Raw genomic sequence first — 26,979 nt, 5'->3', positions numbered from 1 at the left:
GAAAAAAAATGAGAGAACAAAATAGAAAAGAAAAGCCTGCTTAATGTATGCTATGCAGTAATTATTTCTTATCAGCATAGTCCTGTTATCCCAGGAATCCTCAGAACCTCTCAGACTACACACATGTCTGCCAAGAGCTAGCCAATGCACTTGACACAGGTATAGGACCAAATTAAGCATAACTAGTACACAGGTTGATCAGTGCCCAATCACAGACAGTTTTTCTAAATCTTTTCCTTTGGCTTGTTTATAACTCAACATTTGAAAGATAGACGTGAAGATAAGCTTAATGGAAAATTTTCACAAATGGAAAAAGGGAACTCAAAAAACTTTATATACATTTTTAGAATTGAGATTACCATTCATATTCCACGAAAGTTATGTGTCTTTTTAACCATGCTATTTATAACTGATTTGCTGATATCTTTAAGACTGTAGGTCATGTTTGCATGCCATTGGACAAAGCCAAAACCAGAACAAGTTATTTCCACTCTTACCCTGTTCTCTCTACATCAGTTGTTCTCAATGTGTGGTTCCTAGAACATAACCTTAACGTGACCCACATATTGGTAGAGATTCTCCCTCCCTATAGATACTGAATCAGAAAGCAATGAGTGGGGCCCTGCAATCTACATGATAAGCCATCCAAGAGAATCTGATATACAGAAAAATTAAAGAACCTTTGTTCTAAATCAAGACAATTGCACTAGTTTCACAGAATCATGGATTTTCACATATGTATATATTTATTTATAATAAATATATATATAAATTTAATTGATGTATTTTTGTGGAACCTTTTCATCGAGTCATTGATTTTCTTTTGCTATGTTTGTCTTGTTATACTAGTAGCTATGTTTATAAGCAAACGAAGAAAGAAGAAAAGAAAAGAGGGAAGCAGAAAAAGGAAGAAGATGCACAAGACCCCAAATGAAAATGAAAGGGGAAAACTAAGCATGGCTAAACATAAACACAAAAGTAAACAGCTATGCATCTTGTTGATTCCTAAATGGCAAGGATAGCCAAGCTTCTCTAAGACAGTCGTTCATTGCCCTACCCTAGTTATCTACCTCCTGTCTCCAGCATTCATCTACGACAAGCAGCACCAAGAAAACAGGACTTCCAGCAGTGGTGCTCATTAAAAATATAGAGAAAGACAGAGTTTTCCATGTGATTCTTATCACTAAACCCCAAGAAAGTCACAGTGGAGTTGCTCTGTTGTAGCAAGGACCAAACACTTGAAGCCCAACCACTGTAGCCTTTACTTCACTGGAGACTAATTGTTATGGTTGGAAACTAATTTTTTCAAACACTTTCTTTTTATAGAGGGAGAAAATAAAGCTCCAAAAGGAGATTTGTTGTGGTCTAAAAGGGTAAATTTGAGAACAGAATCTATTTCTTCTGATGTCCAGACCTGAGCCCATTTTTGTATTTTCCCTTCCACTCTGACCAGGCTTTCCTTTTTCCTTGGGACAAATTTAATGACTCAGATAGTAGGAAAAGATCAATTAAAAAAAATTAAGAATAATCGTTATCTATCACTCCAATACAACCTCTTTTAAAAATTGGTTGTAGCTCCTTGTAGTGCTTTCCTTATGCAAAAACATAGCATATGGACACACATATGTGAAACTTCCTATCTGGGTGGTTTTTTTTCTTTTTATCTATAAGCATTTTGTTTTGAGACAGGGTCTCACTATGTAACCCAGTCTGTCTTGGAACTTAGATTCTCCTGCTTCAGTCTCTTGAGTGCTGGGATCACGGCATGTGACACCACTCCCAGCTAGTGTTCTTCAGTTTTCTTCAAGAGTGGAAGTTTTAATGGCTGAATGGACTTGCTTCATTAGAGCTATCATTTTTAGATAACTAATCCCCTGAAACTGGGTATTTGGGTTGTTTCCAATATTTTACAATCATTTGTTCAAATCTGTATTTCTATGATTATTTCTCTATAGTAAATTACCAAGAATAGAAACATTAAGTCAAAAATATGAATATATTTGTTGGGCATGGTAGTGCATACCTGTAATTTCAACATTTAGGAGGTAGAGGCAGGAGGATCTAAGTTCAAGGCTAGCCTGGGTTACATAGAGAAACTGTGTGTCTTAAAAAAAAATTACCCTCTAGACAGGATGTTTTATAGGAAGCATAGGGAAAGCTTAAACTCAACCTCACCACATTATCCCTTTTGCTTGGCAAAAGTTAGTGACTTTTAAATCACCAGTGTTTTGTCATTAATCAAGTTTGAATGGCATTTCAGAGTTAACACTTACTTAGCTTTGCAATTCAGAAATACCATTCTCAGGCATTTACCTAAGAAAAAGGAAAAGATACATCTGCAAAGATTATGCAGGCCCAGGAAGAAATAACTTAAATGTCCAGTAACTGAAAAATATGTAAACCTGCAATCAATTTAGTAATAAAAAGTATTCAAATATTTCAACATGCAATATGAATCTCACAAACACTTCATTAAGTGAAAGACACCAGACATAAAGGTCTAGCTAGTATATATATGATTTCATTTAGATAAAATACTAAAAACATAACTACAGTGACAACAGATGAGACACAGTCTGTTGACACCATTTGGTCAAAGGAATCTACTAGAAAGAACATCAGATTACTTTTATAGTGTGTAGCACTGAGTCAGCTACCATATTGTGGAGGTGGTCACACAACTGTAAACTATTACCAACATTCACCAATTCTATACTTAAAATGGATGAATTTTATTGTGTGTGAACACACCTTAAGGAAGCTGGGAGGTAGGGGGAGCACTGTGAACTGGCATGGCTACTGACTGCAATATGCAGAGGAACTGGCTTGGCAAGTCAGTTATGCCATATGAGGACATCACAGACTGCATTGGAAGCCAAGGTAACCAAGCTAGAGGAACAAATCGTGGGTCAGCAGCCTCTAGTTTAAAAGCCTCACCCTCTCCTACCTCAGTAATGCTGAGAGCCTGGCCTATTGCTAAACACCAATTACGGCATGACCCGCAACTGGACGAACATGGCCGGCAAGTGGCAACTCTGGAAGTTAAGGAGCATACTTTGTGTGTACAGTGTACTCTGGAGGACTTAAGAGATTTGGCTAAACAGTTTTAGCAAAAGCCTGGGGAATCTATTGTGGTGTGGAGACCATGTTTATGGGATCATGGGGCTGACACTTTGATATTATTCCCTGAGGAAATGCAACAGCTGAGCTGTATTAACAGCAGTCCTTCCCTCTGGCAGCACATACCGAGTGTATAATGGGCCTTATGATGTGGGAACTCCATCTATGTTGAGCCCATTAATGGCCATTGCCTGGAATATATGGGCAAATGCGGGGGAGATGCCAGTTACTCCCACAAAATGGACCTCATATGCTGAACTGGTGCCGGTGTTGCTGGACCGCAACATTTATGATGTCACTCAGGCTACGGCTGGCTTGGGTAAAATGGAGATAGAACAGGAAAACAAGGGAGTGCAACATGTGCAGTTTGCTGGTGCAAAAACAGGGAAAGGAGGCAAGGAAAAGCTGGGAGCTAACAAAAAACAGACCTTGACAGGTCCAATAAAGGTGTCCTGTCACACCACATGCACTGCCTTAATTGCAGCTGGGGTAAATCCTACAGATGGAAGAGGGCAATCTACAGCTATGCTGTTTGCCTTGTGGAAGGACTTTTCTACTGAACAGAAGTACACCAAACGCCAGGAGGGACAAACAAATGAGAAAATAAAGACCCAGGTGCTGATCTTGCAAGAGCTCTTGAACAAGGACAGGTAGTAGAGGACCCACATGACCTATGGCTTCATGTGGCACTGCATATGTATAGGTCCTCCCCACAATGTACAAAATGTGCTTGCATTGGTGGATAGAGGAGCCAAACCGACCTTGTTATTCAGCAACCCTACAAAATTCCAAGGGCCCACAGTAGTAACGGATGGTTATGGCAGGCGCTCCCCTCCATTGTGGAGACACAAGTGACTGGAAATTGGACAGTTGGCACCTTAACCATATAGGGTGTACATGGCCCCAGTGCCAAAATACATCCTGGTGGGGGGTGGATGTCTTCCAAGGATTGTGATTAGACACTACTGTGGGAGAATTTTGGCTACACATATGAGTAGTAAAAATGGTGGTGCAGAGGCATCCGCACTGCCCTCCAGTATGTGTGCCAGGCCTGCACAGATGGTGCATGTGAAACACTGTAAGTTGCCAAGAGGCCAAAAAGAGATAACAGGCACTATTGCAGAACTGGAAAAGGCACACAGCCCTTATAATTCTTCCATATGGGTGGTAGGGAAACCGGACAAAACTTGGCACATGACTGTGAACTATTTGAAGCTTAATAAAGTTACTCCACATTTACATGCTGCTGTGTCCTCGGCCAAGGACATTTTAGACCAATTGACTTTGGTGGATTTGGCTAACGTTTTCTTCTCCATAGACTTGGTGCTGAAAAGTCAAGATCAATGTACCTTTACCTGGCAAGATTGCCAATGGACATTTTTGGTGTTGCCTCAAGGATACATGCATAGTCCAACACTGTCATAATTTGGTTGCCAAGGATTTGGCTACTGGGACACCTTCTGGTGTATACCTGGCTCATTATGTTGATGACATTTTATTAACCTCTCATTCTCTTGCACAACGAGAAGAAGTAGCAGCATCTTGGCAATTGGCCCTATCGTGATGGGGTTGAGCAGTCAACGATGCCCAAATGCAAGGACCTGGCTGTTCTGCCAAATTCTTGGGTGTGTATGGTCGGGTTAGACTCCAACAATTCCCAACGTCATTATTGACAAAATGAAGGCATGCCCAATAACACAGGACAAAGTACAGCTACAAGCCTTCCTAGGTCTTTTGGGATATTGGAGGGCATTTATCCCACACTTGGCTTTAACCGTAGCTCCCTGTATGCCCTAATGTGAAAGGGTACGACATGGGCTCGGACTGACTTGAAACAGACTGCCTTCGTTAAGGCAAAATTGTTACTGATGCAAATGTATGCCCTTACTGTTATTAGAAACTAGAAACTGTTTAAACTGGATGTTACTGTAGCACCAACAGGATATGGTTGGGGTCTCTGGTAAAGACAAGATGGCACACAAGTGCCTATTGGTTTTTGGTCCCAATTATGGAAAGGAGCTGAGCTCCACTACACTTTAATTGAGAAACAGCTAGCAGCAATGTATGCTGCTCTAATAGCTAAAAGACCCCTGGTGGGGAAACAAGAGGTTAAGGTCTGGACTAAGGATCATAGCAGGATGGGTACAATTTTGGTCAAAGTCTCCCAGGATGGGAGTAACTCAAAGTCTCTCAAGACTAAAGTAGCTCTAAGTTTCTCAGGACAAGAATAAGTCTAAATTTCCCAGGATGGGAGTGAGGCTAAGTTTCCCAAGACAGGAGTAAATTAAAGTCTCGCAAGATGGGAGTAACTCAAATTCCCACATTGGCCAAGTGGGGAACCTATTTCGAATAATGTGCCAATTTGGAGTCCAGTTCATTAGGAGAACAGCTGGCAGCTGTTGCAAGACCTTTAGAATTTACTTCTGGTGAAGTTGATATCCCAGATATAAGATGGACCCTAGTCTATATCTGGAGGAAATGATGCTTCTACCTCTTACTACTTAGTATACTGATGGCAGTTGCTACCTTATAGGTAGCCTTGGGATACCGAATGGGTCCCCAGAAACTGTTGTATAAACAAGGCTATGTTTATACTTTGTTTAACAAACAAGTGCTCAACGGGCTGAGCTACACACTGTATGGTGTATTATAAAAGTAGAACACTCCCCTATGGCTACAGACAGTTGGGCTATGTATAAGGGGTTAGCTGGTTGCCACAATAAAAAAGCCAGAACTGACAAATGGGACAAAGTACCCTATGGGATATGCAGTTGTGGCAAAACTTATGGGACCAGGGACTTATCAGTAGCAGTATGTTCTGTGTTGTTATCATCTTTCCAGGGTAAACAATAACTGCTGTCCTGGGCACACATATATGCTCATGTGCTATCCAAGAGGACTAGAACTGTCTATGCCAGTGCAACCATCCAGGATGGGAATAGGATCAACAATGACAGCTGATTAAGCCTTTGTGAAGACAGGGTCATGGCAATGTGCCACCCCTATTGGCTATGCCCTATGAAATGGGTGGGGGTGGATATCAGCAGAACATGTGAAATTACAAGTGCAAGCACCCGTATGTATAAAACAAACCAAGGGAGACTCTAAGTGGGTAGCTGGTTGGCTATTTAGAGAATTCTGTAATACTATTATTTATCCTTCACTTGGACGTTGGTGAGATAATCATTCTTATACTGGTACTACCTGGGTATATACGGGTATGTGGACATCATGGATGGCCCTATATTTTAGGACATTGGTTAGGGCATTGTACTTGGGGTCATCCACATATACATGAGACCATTTGGGCTACTTTTCAATAGGCCCCTGACTACTGGGATGCTGTGTACCATAGATGGCACAGGACCAAGGGGAAATAATGCAAATAGATGCCCTCACGGATGACCCTTTACAAAAATGGTGGAGTAACCTAGGGTCCACCTGGTGGTGGCTAATGTTGTGCCTCGTAGATTCAAGGAGCTTCCTTATGGGCCCAAATACCATGCATCTGCATGAAGAGGGGGGGTGAAGTGTATGGAGACCATAGTCTCAGTAATGCAAGTGCAACCTTGGTTGGAGCAGGTACAGCCCTGGGAACACTGTCTTGGGAACAGCACAGCCTTAAAAGGGCAACCATGGAAATGCTGTAACCATGGAAACTCTGTCTTAAAAATGCAACCTTGGAAAAAAACACAGAACCTAACCTTAAACCACTAGGCCCCAGCTGGATGCTAAAGTGTACTTATATAACAGTGTGTGTGTTTATGAGCCCAGACTACTGTGTAACTGGCTTTTGGGGTTTTAAAAGACAGGGGATGACAGGTTGCCCCTGTCTCTCCTTCCCTCCTGCTGTCTGCTGTGTTGTTGCTTAAAATGAAGCTGTCTACCTATACATGCAATTGCCTCTTGTTCCACATGCATTCTTTCAATTATCCACCAGACCCATGCTGGCACCATTGGTCAAAACAGTGAGCATGACAAGATCTACAAAATAAACACATACAGCTGAAAAAACAGAAATGAGATAAAACTAGTTTAGAAATTTCATGAAAACAAAAGCAAAAACCACTGAAGAAATCTTGTAGTAAAACTTTCATTTCTGCTTATTTCCTTTCAACTTTTGTTAGTATTTATGTATACTCTGTGTAGCTATGCTTACAAAATATATGTAAATTTATATAGAGAAATGGACCTGTGTTTTATTTTTTTGCAGTGCAGAGGATTCAATCTAGAGATTAATGCATGCAAAGCAAGTGCTCTACCACTAAGCAACATCCCTACCCAGGTAAAATTGTATTGTAAACTATATTCTATCACTAGGAATTTTATATATCTCCATATGCTCTCAGTGACTATTATTTAAAATACTGATGTAGAATTGGGCAATGCCAGAACTGTAGGTGAATTACCAAATTATAAACCAGATGATGCATTGGTTATGATGCCACCAAGTGAACACACTATGTAATACTGCTGAGACTGGATATGGATTCAGTATATGGAGAAATCAGTGAAGGAAAAGAGTGTCCTATAGAAACTGAGCCTTTTACAACTGAAACCATAGGTGAGAATGGTCTATCTTAAATTCCAATCCAAAGAATGATTTAGGGATCTCCAGGGCAAACTGACATTGCTCTGGGTCAACCAAGCAAGTTCTAACAAAACAAGTAGCTCTGGCAGGAAGCACAAATGATGACCACCTGGTGAAGACAGCCTGGAAGGCAAAGGATAGAAGGGAAGCTATTTCCACTTGGACAAGGACTTGCTGTCCCTCTTTAGGAGTTGCCAGATTTTCTCCCATGGTCCCTCACTTCTCCAGTGTAAGCCTGCTATTATATAGAAAAAACAACTGATTGGACAACAAAGGAAAGAGGACTTCAAGAAATAGTTTGGTCCCTGCAGCATCCACAAATCAATGACCTTTTCAGAGGAATGCCTGGAAATGACCCCACACCTTTGCTGCCATCAAGTGGGTGATCAGTATACCCTCCACTCTACCTGAAGCCCAACACTCCTGCCTTTCTCTGACAATTTTTACCTCCTATTTCTTGGTCATTTAAAGATGACAACCTACATAGACTTCAATAAGGAACCATGCAAAACAAACAAGCAAACTCTAGGCAGGCCCTAAAGGAATTCTTAAAGGAAAATCATAAGCCAGTAAAGTGAGAACACATGACAGAAACATAGTCATGGAGACTGAAGCTCAGGAGGCCATTGCCTCTCTGTGGGGAGTTGCAGAGTCCATCTTCTCCTGGCTGAAGTGTGGGTTTTCTCCTCTGCTTGTTTCAACTTCAATTCTACTTCTTAACTGGAAAACCACTCATCAGGTAAAAACTTTCAAAGGCACTGAATGGTAAGCCTCCTTTAAACTGCTTCTGCTGGATGATCAACACCATACTCTGAAGCAGCCATCTATTTCCTGTCAATCCTTTCTGAAATATCTCATGTATAGACTAACATATACATTTAGCTATTCTCCACAAATATACATTCTATCCCATCCACCTTTTTGGGTTATTCCAATGTCAAATCACCACATACAGTGATGCTTTTTTCACTAATTAATACAATATATCATGGAGTTTATACCATACCAGTAAATTCATTTTGAAGTTGTATCATATTCTGTGACATAGATGCCCCATAAATATTTAATAATACACAGTTTGTTTCCAACATTGTGACACTTTAATTATCATCTCACCTAAAATTGTCCGGGCAAATTTGATTCCTTTCTCAAGTGGGTCAGAGTTCACAACTTTGTCCAGAATACCCAGCTTGAATGCTTCACCTGCCAGAATACATCTTCCTAAAACAAAAGAAAGAAAACAAAACAAAGAACAATGTGAGAGGAAAGCAGAGCATTGCTGTCTCTAGTACAGAAGGCTGCCTATTGTTAGTAAAATGGGTAAGATTACCCTGAGTGCTGAAGTAGCAAGCTCACTGCAGACATAGCCAGAAAACTTGGATTCCAGCCATAGCTGTAATCTTCAAATTTTCAGTGACTGTGTCTCCTCCAGGACCACAATTTCCTCATTGATAAATTATAAATCACTATAGAAGCATTTTATATGCTACAATCACTGACAAATTATGAGATGGTCCATTCATATAAGTAGTAGAAACACTACTATATACCTTGTGCCTACCACACACCGGGGCCTGCAGTTAACTAACTATAAAGACAGCCCTCAAATGTAAATGTAGTTGGTTAGACAGCAAAAAAAGTGTCAAGTTGACATTATAAAAGTACGTAAAAATTATGTAGAAGAAATGGGGCAGACTTCTACTATATTTTGGTGCTCAGCATGTGGACCCTGCATTAAGTTTGTGGAAACTCTGTCTGTAAGCTTTATAGCGTGTCTCCATCTGTGAAAGCTGAAAAAGAAGACACTTGTTGCCTCAGTTCCCAGCAATGGGGTGCGGGCCGTGGCCCCACAGTTGCTGAACTGGGTGCTCTGTTGAGGGTTCAGAGTCTGGAGTCAGCGATGCTAGAAGCAGCACAGTTTACATCTTGCCTCACAGGTGGCAGCATCGAGTCTGGTGGTGGAGATGGTGGAACTGTCAGCCTCCAGTGTTGAGCAGTGGCACTGGAAGCCTCAGTATGGAATGTCACCCCTAATAGGTCACAGAAATTTGATGAGGGTTTGCATCTCTCCAGAATTATCTTGGCACTTCTTCATCCATGGTCAAGATAGAATTTGATGTGCGTGTTCAGAAGTAGGTGTCTTCACCACCCCTTCTGAAAGGGCCGGAAAGAAGGACACAAGGTCATACAGCTTGCATTCTTGCTGGAACCATCCTGTCTTCTGAGAAGTGATCTTCAAATCAGCCTCCATGGCAACAATTCCAGTGTCTGCCACATTCTTTCGGTGTTGGTGGATGCCATCCCTGGGACAAAAGATCCAGCCCTTATCTGGGGAGTGCTTCAGAGAACTACAAATGGGGTTTTGTGACCAGAGAGTTATCCAGTGATTTTCTCTTTGGAAAAGCAATATTTGGGCACTTTTCTGGAACTGCCATTGAAAACAGGTTTCTAGATCTCCTCTTGGAGTGAAGAGAGTGGGGAATGAGTGAGTGGTGTCAGGGATCAAGTTTCCTGTATATGAATGAGTGAGTCAGCCTAGCCAGGTTAAGGGGAACAAGGGGACACAATATGGGTACAGCATGGGGCAACAGTGCAGGGACCTGAGCTATCCACAGTAGGGACTGACTGTTTTTCCAGGAGCAATCATATCTTCTGGATGGATTTCACACAAAAGGAATAGTGCTATTATTGTTCTTTCAGTGTTGATGACATTTCAGTGCCTTTATTCTGATTCAAAGAACTGAGGACCTAGAGACAGGGTTCTAATGTCCAATCCAAACCCACCTGCTGTGCTTTAACATGTTTTATCTTGGGCCACACTCAGTGTAAATGACAATCCCTGTCTAATGGGCTCTAACAAGAGCCCTGTGTTGGTAACTTACAAGGAAATCAAGGCAACCGGTGGAGAGTTCTTTCTTCAAGCTGGAGAATCTCAATTTTTTTCCAATTTTCTTCATCATTTCTTTTCTAAACTTTAAAAGTCTTTTTCTTTATGGAATCCTTTCCAAATGTCATTTAAAGTTGTCCCTAAAGCATACCTCCTCAAAAGACAGGTATGATTCTAAAATCAGCATTCTTCTAATTCATGGTGAGCGTTTCTATGCAAGTCAAAAATACATCACATTCTTACCATTTTTACTTTTTGTTTTCATTATGTTAATAATAAGGATATTTTCTGAACCAGTGCCCTGGGAAAAGGCCATCCTGGTTCACTTCATTCCTTTATGTTAAAGAAGCCACTTCTCTTTCTTGTTTCCCCAGATGTTCTTCGTTTCATAACTGGACAACAGAAACACAAAAATTCTCCACATTTCCCAACATGCTTTAATTTATGCAAACTTTGGGATTTGTACACTCATTTCACATGATGATGATTTCCTTCTATTCTTCATTCTTTGTCATGATCTTCATGAATTCCACATTGGATGCTAAAAGTAGCTTCCAGTCTTTAAAATGTACTTATCAAGAAAAAGCAAGACAGTAGAGAGTAACATCAAGTTAGGTACACACAATGAAACCTTAAAATAACTAAGACAACTAAATGGCAGGAATCACCACATACCTATCAGTACTAACACTTAATGTTAATGGACTTAATTCACCCATCAAAAGACACCGTTTGACAAAATGGATTAAAAAAGAAGATCCAACAATTTGTTGCTTACAGGAGACTCATCTCACCGACAGAAATAAGCATATGCTTAGGATGAAAGGCTGGAAGAAGATTTACCAAGCCAATGGCCCCCAAAAACAAGCAGGAGTAGCAATACTTATCTCTGACAAAGTAGACTTCAAACCTACATTGATCAAACGAGATAAAGAAGGACAGTCCATACAAGTAAAAGGGGAAATAGACCAAAAGGAAATAATAATCATCAATCTGTACGCACCCAATGTCAATGCACCCAATTTCATCAAACATACCCTGAAAGACCTAAAAGCATATATAAACGCCAACACAGTGGTTGTGGGAGACTTTAACACTCCATTATCATCAATAGATAGGTCATCCAAACAAAAACTCAATAAAGAAATCCAAGATCTAAAATATGCAATAGATCAAGTGGACCTAGTAGATGTCTACAGAACATTTCATCCAACCTCTACACAATATACATTCTTCTCAGCAGCCCATGGAACCTTCTCCAAAATAGATCATATCCTAGGGCACAAAGCAAGCCTCAGCAAATATAAGAAAACAGAAATAATACGATGCATACTATCTGACCACAATGCAGTAAAAGGAGAACTCAACAACAAAAGTAAAGACAAAAAACATGCAAACAGCTGGAAACTAAATAACTCATTACTTAATGAAGAGTGGATCATCGATGCAATAAAAGAGGAAATTAAAAAGTTCCTGGAAGTCAATGAAAATGAAAACACAACCTACCGGAACCTATGGGACACAGCTAAGGCAGTCTTGAGAGGAAAGTTTATAGCCATGAGTGCATATATTAAAAAGATTGAAAGATCCCAAATCAATGACCTAATGATACATCTCAAACTCCTAGAAAAACAAGAACAAGCAAATCCCAAAACAAATAGAAGGAGAGAAATAATAAAAATAAGAGCTGAAATCAATGAAATAGAAACCAAAAAAACCGTACAAAGAATTAATGAAACAAAAAGTTGGTTCTTTGAAAAAATAAACAAGATCGATAGACCCCTGGCAAACCTGACTAAAATGAGGAGAGAAAAAACCCAAATTAGTAGAATTAGGAATGCAAAAGGGGAGATAACAACAAACACCATGAAAGTCCAGGAAATCATCAGAGACTACTTTGAGAACCTATATTCAAATAAATTTGAAAATCTTAAAGAAATGGACAGATTTTTAGATACATATGATCATCCAAAACTGAACCAAGAGGAAATTAATCACCTGAATAGACCTATAACACAAAATGAAATTGAAGCAGCAATCAAGAGTCCCCCCCAAAAAGAAAAGTCCAGGACCTGATGGATTCTCTGCTGAATTCTATCAGACCTTTAAAGAAGAACTGATACCAACCCTCCTTAAACTGTTCCATGCAATAGAAAGGGAAGGAAAACTGCCAAACACATTTTATGAAGCCAGTATTACACTTATCCCAAAACCAGGCAAAGACACCTCCAAAAAGGAGAACTATAGGCCAATCTCCTTAATGAACATTGATGCAAAAATCCTCAATAAAATAATGGCAAACCGAATTCAGCAACACATCAAAAAGATTATTCACCACAACCAAGTAGGCTTCATCCCAGGGATGCAGGGGTGGTTCAACATATGAAAATCAATAAACGTAATAAACCACATTAACAGAAGCAAAGACAAAAACCACTTGATCATCTCAATAGATGCAGAAAAAGCCTTTGATAAGATCCAACATCATTTCATGATAAAAGCTCTAAGAAAACTAGGAATAGAAGGAAAGTTCCTCAACATTATAAAAGCTATATATGACAAACCTACAGCCAGCATTATACTTAATGGAGAAAAATTAAAACCATTCCCTCCAAAATCAGGAACCAGACAAGGATGCCCACTATCTCCACTCCTATTCAACATAGTACTGGAATTCCTAGCCAGAGCAATTAGGCAAGAAGAAGGAATAAAAGGAATACAAATAGGTAAAGAAACTGTCAAAATATCCCTATTTGCAGATGACATGATCCTATACCTTAAAGACCCAAAAAACTCTACTTAGAAGCTTCTAGACATCATCAATAGCTATAGCAAGGTAGCAGGATATAAAATCAACATAGAAAAATCATTAGCATTTCTATACACTAATAATGAACAAACTGAAAAAGAATATATGAAAACAATTCCATTTACAATAGCCTCAAAAAAATCAAATACCTAGGTGTAAACCTAACAAAAGATGTGAAAGACCTCTACAAGGAAAACTATACACTTCTGAAGAAAGAGATTGAGGAAGACTATAGAAAGTGGAGAGATCTCCCATGCTCATGGATTGGTAGAATCAACATAGTAAAAATGTCGATACTCCCCAAAGTAATCTACATGTTTAATGCAATTCCCATCAAAATTCCAATGACATTCATTAAAGAGATTGAAAAATCTACTGTTAAATTTATATGGAAACACAAGAGGCCACGAATAGCCAAGGCAATACTCAGTCAAAAGAACAATGCAGGAGGTATCACAATACCTGACTTCAAACTATATTACAAAGCAATAACAATAAAAACAGCATGGTACTGGCACAAAAACAGACATGAAGACCAGTGGAACAGAATAGAAGATCCAGATATGAAGCCACACAACTATAAGCAACTTATCTTTGACAAAGGAGCTAAAAATATATGATGGAGAAATAGCAGCCTCTTCAACAAAAACTGCTGGGAAAACTGGTTAGCAGTCTGCAAAAAACTGAAACTAGATCCATGCATATCACCCTATACCAGGATTGACTCAAAATGGATCAAGGATCTTAATATCAGACCCCAAACTCTTAAGTTGATACAAGAAAGAGTAGGAAATACTCTGGAGTTAGTAGGTATAGGTAAGAACTTTCTCAATGAAACCCCAGCAGCACAGCAACTAAGAGATAGCATAGATAAATGGGACCTCATAAAACTAAAAAGCTTCTGTTCATCAAAAGAAATGGTCTCTAAACTGAAGAGAACACCCACAGAGTGGGAGAAAATATTTGCCAACTATACATCAGACAAAGGACTGATAACCAGAATATACAGGGAACTTTAAAAACTAAATTCTCCCAAAACTAATGAACCAATAAAGAAATGGGCATGTGAACTAAACAGAACTTTCTCAAAAGAAGAAATTCAAATGGCCAGAAAACACATGAAAAAATGCTCACCATCTCTAGCAATAAAGGAAATGCAAATTAAAACCATGCTAAGATTCCACCTCACCCCTGTTAGAATAGCCATCATCAGCAACACCACCAACAACAGGTGTTGGCGAGGATTCGGGGAAAAAGGAACCCTCTTACACTGTTGGTGGGAATGTAGACTAGTACAACCACTCTGGAAAAAAATCTGGAGGCTACTTAAAAAGCTGGACATCGATCTACCATTTGATCCAGCAATACCACTCTTGGGGATATACCCAAAAGACTGTTACCCCAGAGGCACCTGCACATCCATGTTTATTGTGGCACTATTCACAATAGCCAAGTTATGGAAACAGCCAAGATGTCCCACCACTGACGAATGGATTAAGAAAATGTGGTATCTATACACAATGGAATTTTATGCAGCCATGAAGAAGAACGAAATGTTATCATTCGCTGGTAAATGGATGGAATTGGAGAACATCATTCTGAGTGAGGTTAGCCTGGCTCAAAAAACCAAAAATCATATGTTCTCCCTCATATGTGGACATTAGATCAAGGGCAAACACAACAAGGGGATTGGACTGTGAGCACATGATAAAAGCGAGAGCACACAAGGGAGGGATGAGGATAGGTAAGACACCTAAAAAACTAGCTAGCATTTGTTGCCCTTAACGCAGAGAAACTAAAGCAGATACCTTAAAGCAACTGAGGCCAATAGGAAAAGGGGAACAGGTACTAGAGAAAAGGTTAGATCAAAAAGAATTAACCTAGAAGGTAACACCCACGCACAGGAAATCAATGTGAGTCAATGCCCTGTATAGCTATCATTATCTCAACCAGCAAAAACCCTTGTTCCTTCCTATTACTGCTTATACTCTCTCTACAACAAAATTAGAAATAAGGGCAAAATAGTTTCTGCTGGGTATTGAGGGGGGGGAGAGGGAGGGGGCGGAGTGGGTGGTAAGGGAGGGGGTGGGGGCAGTGGGGAGAAATGAACCAATCCTTGTATGCACATATGAATAATAAAAGAAAAATGAAAAAAAAATAAATAAATAAATGAGGAGAAATAAAAAAAAACGAGGAAAAGGAAAAAAAATGTACTTATCATATCGTGCTCTATTCATACTGTATATATTAACTGCCCAATAGTCATTACTTCATTATATGATTAGTACTGCTATCCACATTTATGAATAATCTAAGGAACAGAAAAGCATAGCAGCTGACCCAAGATTTCATAATTAACTGTACCTCTTGGGAGTAAATAGTTGTGTAAGTTCTTTCTTCCAACTTTACCTTTTTTATAAGTCTTACAAAATAAAATATTTGGTATATCTAGGGTTTAGTGTTACATTGTTCACATTCCCTCTTGATAATAAAGACTTCCATATGTAACGAATATTTTACTATTAGAAAATGAATACTTCAGTCATTTGCCCATTAAAACTTGAAAACTCAGATTGTAAATCTTGTTGATATTAAAATTTCTAAACCAGATCTGAATATAATATTCCCCAAATGAACACCAAGGTCTATAAATACTCAAGCTTTAATACAACCCCAAATTTGCTTATTCTTTTGAACACACTTTCCTTTAGAAGGCTCAATCATGGGATCTTCATGGTAACATTTGAGAAGTTCTCACAGAAGTTACTGTTGCCACTTTAAGATGAGAAAATTTGGAGGCAAGTTAAAGAATCCCCTCAAAGTTACATGGATAGTAAGTGGCCAAACCAGGATGTTTCTAGATGCTGGTCCAATTCTTCACATTTATCTAGACAGCTGCTGGGAAGGTTTACACTGACCTGAGGTGATTAAGTCAAGTGCAGCAGGAATTCCAATGAGTCTGGGGAGAAGCTGGGTTCCTCTTGCTCCAGGAAGGATTCCCAGTGTGACTTCTGGGAAGCCAGTCTCAGTCTGTCAGAGATTGCAGGTAGAAAGGCCATTACAATGACCTTTATAATATATGAAGACTTAAGACAAGCATGCCCCAAGATTTCCTACCCTCAGTGCATTGTTTCATCCAAGTCAGCCAGAGTTTCCACAGGGATAAAGAAAGTATGTGTACACTCTTCTTTCATGAACAGAATAAGCAGAGCTCTGCTAGGTGTTCACGCTCAACATCCCTAGATTCTGGAACATTTTTTTTCTCTGACTCTTACGACCTGTCTCAGACAACAAAAACAAACCTTTACAAACAGATTCCTGGGTCCCTGCAAGACCTAGGTAGCACAAGAAAGTAAAGAAGAAAACAGAGAATGGAAGATATTTTTGGTAAATATAGATTTAGTATAAAAGATTGTATCTATATATACAAAGAATTTTTACAACTCAACAATGAAAAGACAAACAATTAAAAATGGGCAAAGGATCTGAATAGACATATCTCCAAAGAAGGGATATGAGTGGCCACTAGAGACATGAAAGATGCTCAATATGGTTAGCTACTAGGAGAATGCAAATCAAAACCACTATGAGATTCAACTTGACAACTACTGAAGCAAATATAATTTAAAAGGCAGACAACAAGAAGTATTGAAGAGAATTTGAAGATACAACCCTCATACCTTGTTGGTGGGAATGTTAAATGGTGTAGGCACTTTGGAAAACATTTGGCAGTTCCTCAAAAGTTAAAGCAGTTACTGTATGACCCACCAAGGCAAATTCTGGGCATAAACAAAAGGGCAATGAAAACATGCCCACGATATTCTTGTATGCAAATTTTTCAGAGCATCCTTTTTCATAAAAGCCAAAAAAAAGAAAACCAGAAAAAAATGTTCATCGTTCATGAATGAATAAATAAAATGTGGTATATCCATGGAAAGAAATCTTCAGTCACAGACAGAGAAATGAACAGATTCATTAAAATCTTATGCTAAGTGAGAGAAGCCAGTCACAGAAGACCACATATTGTATGAATCCATTTATCTGAATTACTGGGAATAAGCAAATCCATTGATATGGAAAGTAGTCTAGTGATTGTCCAGGGCTGGAGAAGGGGATAAAAGGTTACTGCTAAAGGATATGACATTTCTTTTTCTTCGTTCCTTCATTCTTTTGTTCCTTACTTCCTTTCTTCTTTGCTTCCTTTCTCCCTTCCTTATTCCTTCCTTCTCCCTCCCCTCCCTTTCTTTCTTACTTAGGTGTAAACCTAATAAAGGATGTGAACGACCTCTACAAGGAAAACTATAAACTTCTGAAGAAAGAGATTGAGGAAGACTATAGAAAGTGGAGAGATCTCCCATGCTCATGGATTGGTAGAATCAACATAGTAAAAATGTCGATACTCCCAAAAGTAATCTACATGTTTAATGCAATTCCCATCAAAATTCCAATGACATTCATTAAAGAGATTGAAAAATCTGTTAAATTTATATGGAAGCACAAGAGGCCACGAATAGCCAAGGCAATACTCAGTCAAAAGAACAATGCAGGAGGTATCACAATACCTAACTTCAAATTATATTACAAAGTGTTAGGACCCGGAATCCTATTCCCCCGAGAGACAGAGAGCCAGGCGTGAATGCAATCTACAAAGCAGAGTTTATTGGGCTGGCTAGCCAGGGTCGAGCTCCCACACGGACACGCAGGACCGGTTAGGAAAAACATGACCCTGAGCCTCTTTAGGGGAAATCTTATATAGACCGCGGTGGCGTGCATATTTTCGTTATCAACATTGGGCAAGCAGGCAGAGCACATCTTGCACGTACCTCACATCTTGCACGTACCTCACATCTTGCATGTACCTCCCGCTCACATTCCCCACATTCTATATGCCCTAACCGAGCCCTGCCGTATTGCTTATCTTATCTACACGGGGTGTTTGGTACTGGTTTCTCCAACAAGGGGGTTGGGGCCCGCTGAGACCTCCTATTCCTTTCAAAAGCAATAACAATAAAAGCAGCATGCTACTGGCACAAAAACAGACATGAAGACCAGTGGAACAGAATAGAGGACCCAGATATGAAGCCACACAACTATAACCAACTTGTCTTTGACAAAGGAGCTAAAAATATACGATGGAGAAATAGCAGCCTCTTCAACAAAAACTGCTGGGAAAACTGGTTAGCAGTCTGCAAAAAACTGAAACTAGATCCATGTATATCACCCTATACCAATATTAACTCAAAATGGATCAAGGATCTTAATATCAGACCCCAAACTCTTAAGTTGATACAAGAAAGAGTAGGAAATGCTCTGGAGTTAGTAGGTATAGGTAAGAACTTTCTCAATGAAACCCCAGCAGCACAGCAACTAAGAGATAGCATAGATAAATGGGACCTCATAAAGCTAAAAAGCTTCTGCTAACAAAAGAAATGGTCTCTAAACTGAAGAGAACACCCACAGAGTGGGAGAAAATATCTGCCAGCTATACATCAGACAAAGGACTGATAACCAGAATATCTAGGGAACTTAAAAAACTAAATTCTCCCAAAACTAATGAACCAATAAAGAAATGGGCAAGTGAACTAAACAGAACTTTCTCAAAAGGAGAAATTCAAATGGCCAAAAAACACATGAAAAAATGCTCCCCATCTCTAGCAATAAAGGAAATGCAAATTAAAACCATGCTAAGATTCCACCTCACCCCTGTTAGAATAGCCATCATCAGCAACACCACCAACAACAGGTGTTGGCGAGGATGCAGGGAAAAGGAACCCTCTTACACTGTTGGTGGGAATGTAGACTAGTACAACCACTCTGGAAAAAAATTTGGAGGCTACTTAAAAAGCTAGACATCGATCTACCATTTGACCCAGCAATATCACTCTTGGGGATATACCCAAAAGACTGTGACACAGGTCACTCCAGAGGCACCTGCACACCCATGTTTATTGCGGCACTATTCACAATAGCCAAGTTATGGAAACAGCCAAGATGTCCCACCACTGACGAATGGATTAAGAAAATGTGATATCTATACACAATGGAATTTTATGCAGCCACGAAGAAGAACGAAATGTTATCATTCGCTGGTAAATGGATGGAATTGGAGAACATCATTCTGAGTGAGGTTAGCCTGGCCCAAAAGACCAAAAATCGTATGTTCTCCCTCATATGTGGACACTAGATCAAGGGCAAACACAACAATGGGATTGGACTATGAGCACATGATAAAAGCGAGAGCACACAAGGAAGGGGTGAGGATAGGTAAGACACCTAAAAAATTAGCTAGCATTTGCTGCCCTTAACGCAGAGAAACTAAAGCAGATACCTTAAAAGCAACTGAGGCCAATAGGAAAAGGGCAACAGGAACTAGAGAAACGGTTAGATCAAAAAGAATTAACCTAGAAGGTAACACCCACGCACAGGAAATCAATGTGAGTCAATGCCCTGTATAGCTATCCTTATCTCAACCACCAAAACCCTTGTTCCTTCCTATTACGGCTTATGCTCTCTCTACAACAAAATTAGAAATAAGGGCAAAATAGTTTCTGCTGGGTATTGAGCGGGTGGGAGGGAAAGGGAGGGGGCAGAGTGGGTGGTAAGGGAGGGGGTGGGGGCAGGGGTGAGAAATGACCCAAGCCTTGTATGCACATATGAATAATAAAAAAAAAAACTGAAAAAAAAACCCACACATTCTAGACAAAGCAATTGAGAAGGAAAGTCACTGACAAAATTTTGGTTAATGTGGACACTCTGGAGCACATACACCCTAGTGCCATAAAAAAAAAATGTTCATCGTTCATGAATGAATAAATAAAATGTGGTATATCCATGGAAAGAAATCTTCTTCAGTCACACACAGAAGAAATGAACAGATTTGTTAAAACCTTATGCTAAGTGAGAGAAGCCAGTCACAGAAGACCACATATTGTATGAATCCATTTATCTGAATTACTGGGAATAAGCAAATCCATTGATATGGAAAGTAGTCTAGTGATTGCCCAGGGTTGGAGAAGGGGATAAAAGGTTACTGCTAAAGGATATGACATTTCTTTTTCTTCGTTCCTTCATTCTTTTGTTCCTTACTTCCTTTCTTCTTTGCTTCCTTTCTCCCTCCCTTATTCCTTCCTTCTCCCTCCCCTCCTTTCTTTCTTTGGCAGAACTGGGGATTTTGCTCATGGCCTCCAGCTTGCTAAGACAGATGCTTTAGCACCAGAGCCACTCCTTCAGCCTGAAATTTCTTTTCATGTGATGAAATGTTCTAAAACTGACTGTAATAGTGGTGCAGCCCTGTAAATATACTCCTATACCACTGAACTTTGCACTTTAAATGCACTTATTTAGAGGGTGAATCTCAACAAAGCTGACAATCCCCCCCCAACAAAAAAGATCAGACAGGAATGTCAGTCCAGAAAAGTGGATGAGCTTGAGTCTTTTCCACACTGCCTTTCTTGCCATTTAAAAGTGAAGTTCTGTCCATCATTTATAGTCACAAGGGATGAAGAAGAAAGAGGATACTGAATGCAGACTGCCATGTACACATATTGTTATACCAATGACTCCCTCTACCTTGCATAGTTGACATCCCTCACAGGAGGATTTCCTAACAGTCAATCTGTCCCCCATTGGTCACCTCCATCCCTGACTTACTGCTAGTAACCCTATCTCTACCCACTCTGCACAAGGTCATGGTGAAAGGGACACAGAAAAGGTGCACCTTGAGTATACATATGTCAGTGTGAACCTTCACAGACATTAAAAATTATGATTCAGGTGAGTAAACTTCATCTGAAATGCTTGAGATCAGAAGTCATTGTGACTTGGTTTTTTTGGTTTTTGTTTTTCAGATTTCAGAATAATTACATATGCATAATGAGATTATATTTAAGATGGGCCCAAGTCTAAGGTGTATATGCCTCACATATCCCTTATATTCAGAGCCTGGAGGTAATTTTATATATTATGTTCAGTGTACCTGCCTTTCAAATTGACCCATCACATGAGTTAGGTGTGGAATTTCCCACTGGTGGCATCACATCTGTACTTAAAAAGCCATGGATTTTGAAGCATTTTGAATTTGGAAGTTTGGATGCATAGCTCATATATCTTTATGATGGAAAATTATCAGCTTTTTCACATGATATTTAAAAGGTATTTACAATAAAGTTAACATGATTTCTCATCAGAAACCATGGAGGCTAGAGAATGGGATGACACATTTAAATTGCTGAAAGCAAAAAGTCTCAAGCAAGAATTCTATATCTAGCAAAAGTATCCTTGAAAATGAAGACAAATCAACATGTTCTCAGGTAAAGAAATTTAGGAATTTATTGTTAGAAGATCTGTCCTATAAGAAATCCTTGATTGAAATGAAAGGACACTAGACAGTAACTTGAATATGCATGAAGAAATGAAGAACACTGGATAAGGATAAATATGTAGACAAACATAAAAGACAGTATTAACTAACTTTTTTGTTTGCAATTCCTCTTTATTTTTTTTTCTTTTGGAAGTACTAGGATTTGAATTCAGGGCCTTGTGCTTTCTAGGCAGGCATTCTACCACCTAAGCCATGACCCTGGCCCTTTTTAGCTTTTGTTATTTGTCAGGGAGGGTCTCACACTTTTGCTGGGGCAGCCTCAGACTGTGATTTCCCTACCTAACCGCCTGTAGCATCTGCCATGATGCTGTCTTATTAACTGAGTTGGGAGTGTCGCTAACTTTTTGCCCAGGCTGGCCTGGAACTGCCATCTTCCCAATATCTGCCTCCTGAGTAGCTGGTATTACAGGTGTGAGCTACTATGTTTAGCCTCTTTTTCTTATCCATTTAAACGAAGCCCTACAAAAAGCAAAAGTATACGCTTATGTTGTATACACATGATGTATACTTTGTGACAATAAACACATAATGGGCAGGGTGACACAGGTATAAGGATACATTTTTTGTATACTATTTGCATTCTATTATACTAATCTGAGCTAGTTGGTTATAAATTGAGATACTAATTTTAATTATGAAGGTCACCACCATTAAGAAAATAACTAAAACATATACAGTAAAAAAAAAAGAGAACTAGAGTACTTTAGGATATACCTACTTAATACAAATGAAAGCACTACTGGAGGAACAAAGACATTAAACACAGAAAATAAATAGCAAACTGGCAGAAGTATATTTTTCATAATCAGTAAAAATATTGAATGTAAACATATACTAAAAAGGAGACAGTGACAGAGCTACTCACCAATCAGAATGCAAGAATTTTAACATCTGAACAACCAGTATACTAGAACAATCAGCTGAGTGCCTTGTTAACAACTCAAGACTTGTTAACTGCAAGCTACCATAAAAAATGATCACCAGAAGCCAGGCACTGGTGGCTCATGCCTGTAATCCTAGTTATTTAGGAGGCAGAATCAGGAGGATCATGAATCTAAGCCAGCCCAGGCAAATAATTCGTGAGACCTTATCTTAAAAAGCCATCACAAAAAAGGACTGGTGGAGTGCCTCAAGGCAAAGGCACTGAGTTCAAACCACAGTACAATAAAAAAAAAAAAAAGAAACAAAGAAACAAAGAAACAAAGAAAAGGAATGATCACCTGTGATTCTTATGACATTTCTTTTCTTTATTTTTATTTTTTTATTCATACGTGCATACAATGTTAGGGTCATTTCTCCCCCCTTCCCCGACCCCAACCCTTACCCCCCGCCCTTTCCCTCTCCCCCCCACACCCTAGATACCTGGCAGAAACTATTTTGCCCTTATCTCTAGTTTTGTTGAAGAGAGAGTATAAGCAATAATAGGAAGGACCAAGGGTTTTTGCTAGTTGAGATAAGGATAGCTATACAGGGAGTTGACTCTCATTGACTTCCTGAGCGTGTGTGTTACTTTCTACGTTAATTCTTCTTAATCTAACCTTTTCTCTAGTTCCTGGTCCCCTTCTCCTATTGGCTTCAGTTGCTTTAATGTATCTGCTTTAGTTTCTCTGCGTTGAGGGCAACAAATGCTATCTAGTTTTTTAGGTGTCTTACCTATCTTCCTATCTGCCTTGTGTGCTCTCACTTTTATCATGTGATCAAAGTCCAATCCCCTTGTTATGTTTGCCCTTCTTCTAATGTCCCCATATGAGGGAGAACATACGATTTTTGGTCTTTTGGGCCAGGCTAACCTCACTCAGAGTGATGTTCTCCAATTCCATCCATTTACCAGCAAATGATAACATTTCGTTCTTCATGGCTGCATAAAATTCCATTGTGTATAAATAGCACATTTTCTTAATCCATTCGTCAGTAGTGGGGCATCTTGGCTGTTTCCACTGTTTCCATAACTTGGCTATTGTGAATAGTGCTGCAATAAACATGGGTGTGCATGTGTCTCTGGAGTAACCTGTGTCACAGTTTTTTGGGTATATCCCCAAGAGTGGTATTGCTGGATCAAATGGCTGTTCTTTTCTCCATCGTATATTTTTAGTGCCTTTGTCAAAGACAAGTTGGTTATAGTTGTGTGGCTTCATATCTGGGTCCTCTATTCTGTTCCACTGGTCTTCATGTCTGTTTTTGTGCCAGTACCATGCTGTTTTTATTCTTATTGCTTTGTAATACAGTTTGAGGTCGGGTATCGTGATACCTCCAGCATTGTTCTTTTGACTGAGTATTGCCTTGGCTATTCATGGCCTCTTGTGTTTCCATATAAATTTAATGGTAGATTTTTCAATCTCTTTAATGAATGTCATTGGAATTTTGATGGGAATTGCATTAAACATGTAGATTACTTTTGGGAGTATAGACATTTTTACTATGTTGATTCTACCAGTCCATGAGCATGGGAGATCTCTCCACTTTCTATAGTGTTCCTCAATCTCTTTCTTCAGAAGTTTATAGTTTTCCTTATAGAGGTTGTTCACATCCTTTGTTAGGTTTACACCTAGGTATTTGATTTTTTTTGAGGCTATTGTAAATGGAATTGTTTTCATACATTCTTTTTCAGTTTCCTCATTATTAGTATATAGAAATGCTAATGATTTTTCTATGTTGATTTTATATCCTGCTACTTTGCTGTAGCTATTGATGGTGTCTAGGAGCTTCTGAGTAGAGTTTTTTGGGTCTTTAAGGTATAGGATCATGTCATCTGCAAATAGGGATATTTTGACAGTTTCTTTACCTATTTGTATTCCTTTTATTCCTTCTTCTTGACTAATTGCTCTGGCTAGGAATTCCAGTACTATGTTGAATAGGAATGGAGATAGTGAGCATCTTTGTCTAGTTCCTGATTTTAGAGGGAATGGTTTCAGTTTTTCTCCATGAAGTATAATGCTGGCTGTAGGTTTGTCGTATATAGCTTTTATAATGTTGAGGTACTTTCCTTCTATTCCTAGTTTTCTTAGAGCTTTTATCATGAAATGGTGTTGGATCTTATCAAAGGCTTTTTCTGCATCTATTGAGATGATCAAATGATTTTTGTCTTTGCTTCTGTTAATATGGTTTATTACGTTTATTGATTTTCATATGTTGAACCACCCCTGTATTCCTGGACTGAAGCCTACTTGGTCGTGGTGAATGATCATTTTGATGTGTATCTAAGTATCTGTTTTCTTCATTTCCCTCTGGTTCCTGTACTAATTTTTTGCTGTGGGGAAAAAATTTTTCTGTCTTCCCATCATTGCCCTTGGTATTGTTACTGTCCCTGTACTGTGTGCAATTAAGTATTTTCTGGCTTGTAATAATAACAATGGTGATATTTAGAATGGAAGAGTGAGAGGAGATGGAAAGCAAAGAAGTTACAGCAAAAGGGAAAAACAAACAAGCAAGGAGAAAAAACAAAACAAACAACAAAAAAAGTTTCAAAGATATAAACAGGTATAGATAGTATACTAATCAACAGTAAGCTGAACAGGCATTAGAGAGACAGAGAGAGGATTGAAAATAAAAAATAATAAATAAATATAAATTTTTTTTTTAAAATCTCCAAGTTCAAATGCAATAAAGTTTCAGTCTTAATAATTTTGGTGTTCGTCCCTCAGCCTCCAATCCTGTAGATGGTTTCTCAGAAGTAGTTCTGTCATCTCATCAAAGGGGAAAAAACCAAAACAACACAAAACACAAAAACCCCACAAAGTGTCCCAAGTTCAAATGCAATACAGTTTCAGTAATTTTTTCAGCATGCAGATGTAGTTTGGTTGTTGTCTCATCAAAGGAAGAGAGGGAAAAAAAAGAGTCTGGAGGCAGTTCTGAGAATGGCTATCTGAGGCTGTGGCTGCCTACCCACTGCTGTCAGCCTACTGTTGCTGGAGTCTTTTTTTATGCAGATCTCAGGAGTGAACTTAACACTCACCTGGCCCCTCAGGCTTTGTTTGTCATGGGCGTGACCACTACTGCTACAAGCTTTCCCCTTTCCAAGCACACTGGGGGAGGTGACACTGCACTCACTTTCTCTAGCTGGGGTGTTTATTTACAGTTCACATGGGAAGTGGGTCTTCCCCTCTCTCCTATGGAGTTTTCCTCCCACTACCACTTTTACAAGGTTTCCCTTGATTGCTGGGTGTGTGCCGCTGCTCCTGCCTTCTCCAGATGGTTTGTTTATTTACGGCTCATGTGGGAAGTGGGTCTTCCCCACTCTCCTGTGGAGTTTTCCTCCCACTGCCACTTTTACAAGCTTTCCTGTTCCTGGTTGCTGGGTGTGTGCCACTGTTCCTGCCTTCTCCAGCCAGCTTGTGAGGGATTTCCCCTCACCCCCTCTTCGGCACTCAGGGTGCCCTGCCCTCTTTGCTATGTGTCTTTATTGTTCTTATTGCTTATTACTCAGTTTCTCTTTTTTCCCCGGGTGGGCTTGGTCTGTCCGGGGGCTATGCTGATCTGGCCCAGGGTTGTCTGTGGGAGTACCGTGTACCGCTTAGCTCACCTTGTGGTCCACGTCTTCCCAAGCCATCTGAGCACTGTTGTCTGGTGGCGGTGCAGGAGCCCTCCTGGTTTCTTCATTTAATGTGGAGTGGAGACGCTAAGCGCAGGCTGGAGGTGTGGAGGAGTCATAGTTTTGCCTCTTCTCAGTGGTTTTTCCTGTAAGGTGTATCTCCAGTGTCTCTCCAAGATTTTACTTTAGGAGGCATGCTTTCTGCTTCCTCCCTCTAGCTGCCATCTTGGAATCCCCACATTTCTTTTTGTTTACTTTTTTTGTTGTTTTTTTCCCCATATGACTACACATAAAACTTATCCTAAGAAAGATCCCACACCAACCCCACAGGAAGCCTCAGAGGTTACCTGTACATGGGCAATCCTATAGTGAGAGCCCAAGGCCAGCTCTAGTCCCCCTCCTAAAGCCATGCCTTCAATAGCTGCCACCACGGGCTTCTTATTTCTCTGCATTTCATCTACTAAATCTCCCAATCCGGTGTCAGAGGACCAAGGAGTGCTGAAGACATGGATATCAACACCTACAGGACACAAACACAAGAAAGGGTTCAGAAGGGCCTTATTATTATTAACACAAAGGGTCTTAATCAGTCCTAAGAAGGCTCAGACCCCTTGGAATCAGGAGATACAAGCAACGAACAAGTAGCCTGAGAAAAGTAGAATGA

The 26,979-nt window shown here is 39.6% G+C and overlaps 1 protein-coding gene across 1 annotated transcript in view; it reads right to left on the bottom strand.

Annotated features, from left to right (window-relative positions):
- The window catches only part of LOC109695162 (peroxisomal bifunctional enzyme-like), a 49,261-nt gene that overhangs the window by 7,094 nt on the left and 15,188 nt on the right, over positions 1 to 26,979 (bottom strand). Inside the window, exons 3-5 of the mRNA XM_074075235.1 lie at positions 26,663 to 26,835; positions 16,326 to 16,437; positions 8,828 to 8,932 (exon numbers count right to left, since the gene is read on the bottom strand). Coding sequence (XP_073931336.1) covers positions 8,828 to 8,932; positions 16,326 to 16,437; positions 26,663 to 26,835 — 390 coding nt within the window. The remainder of the gene's footprint in view (positions 1 to 8,827; positions 8,933 to 16,325; positions 16,438 to 26,662; positions 26,836 to 26,979) is intronic.

Source organism: Castor canadensis, chromosome 5, assembly GCF_047511655.1.
Source record: "Castor canadensis chromosome 5, mCasCan1.hap1v2, whole genome shotgun sequence".
Taxonomy (NCBI): Eukaryota; Metazoa; Chordata; class Mammalia; order Rodentia; family Castoridae; genus Castor; species Castor canadensis.
Note: the sequence above shows the minus strand (reverse complement) of the source record. Positions and strands in the feature narration are given on the sequence as shown.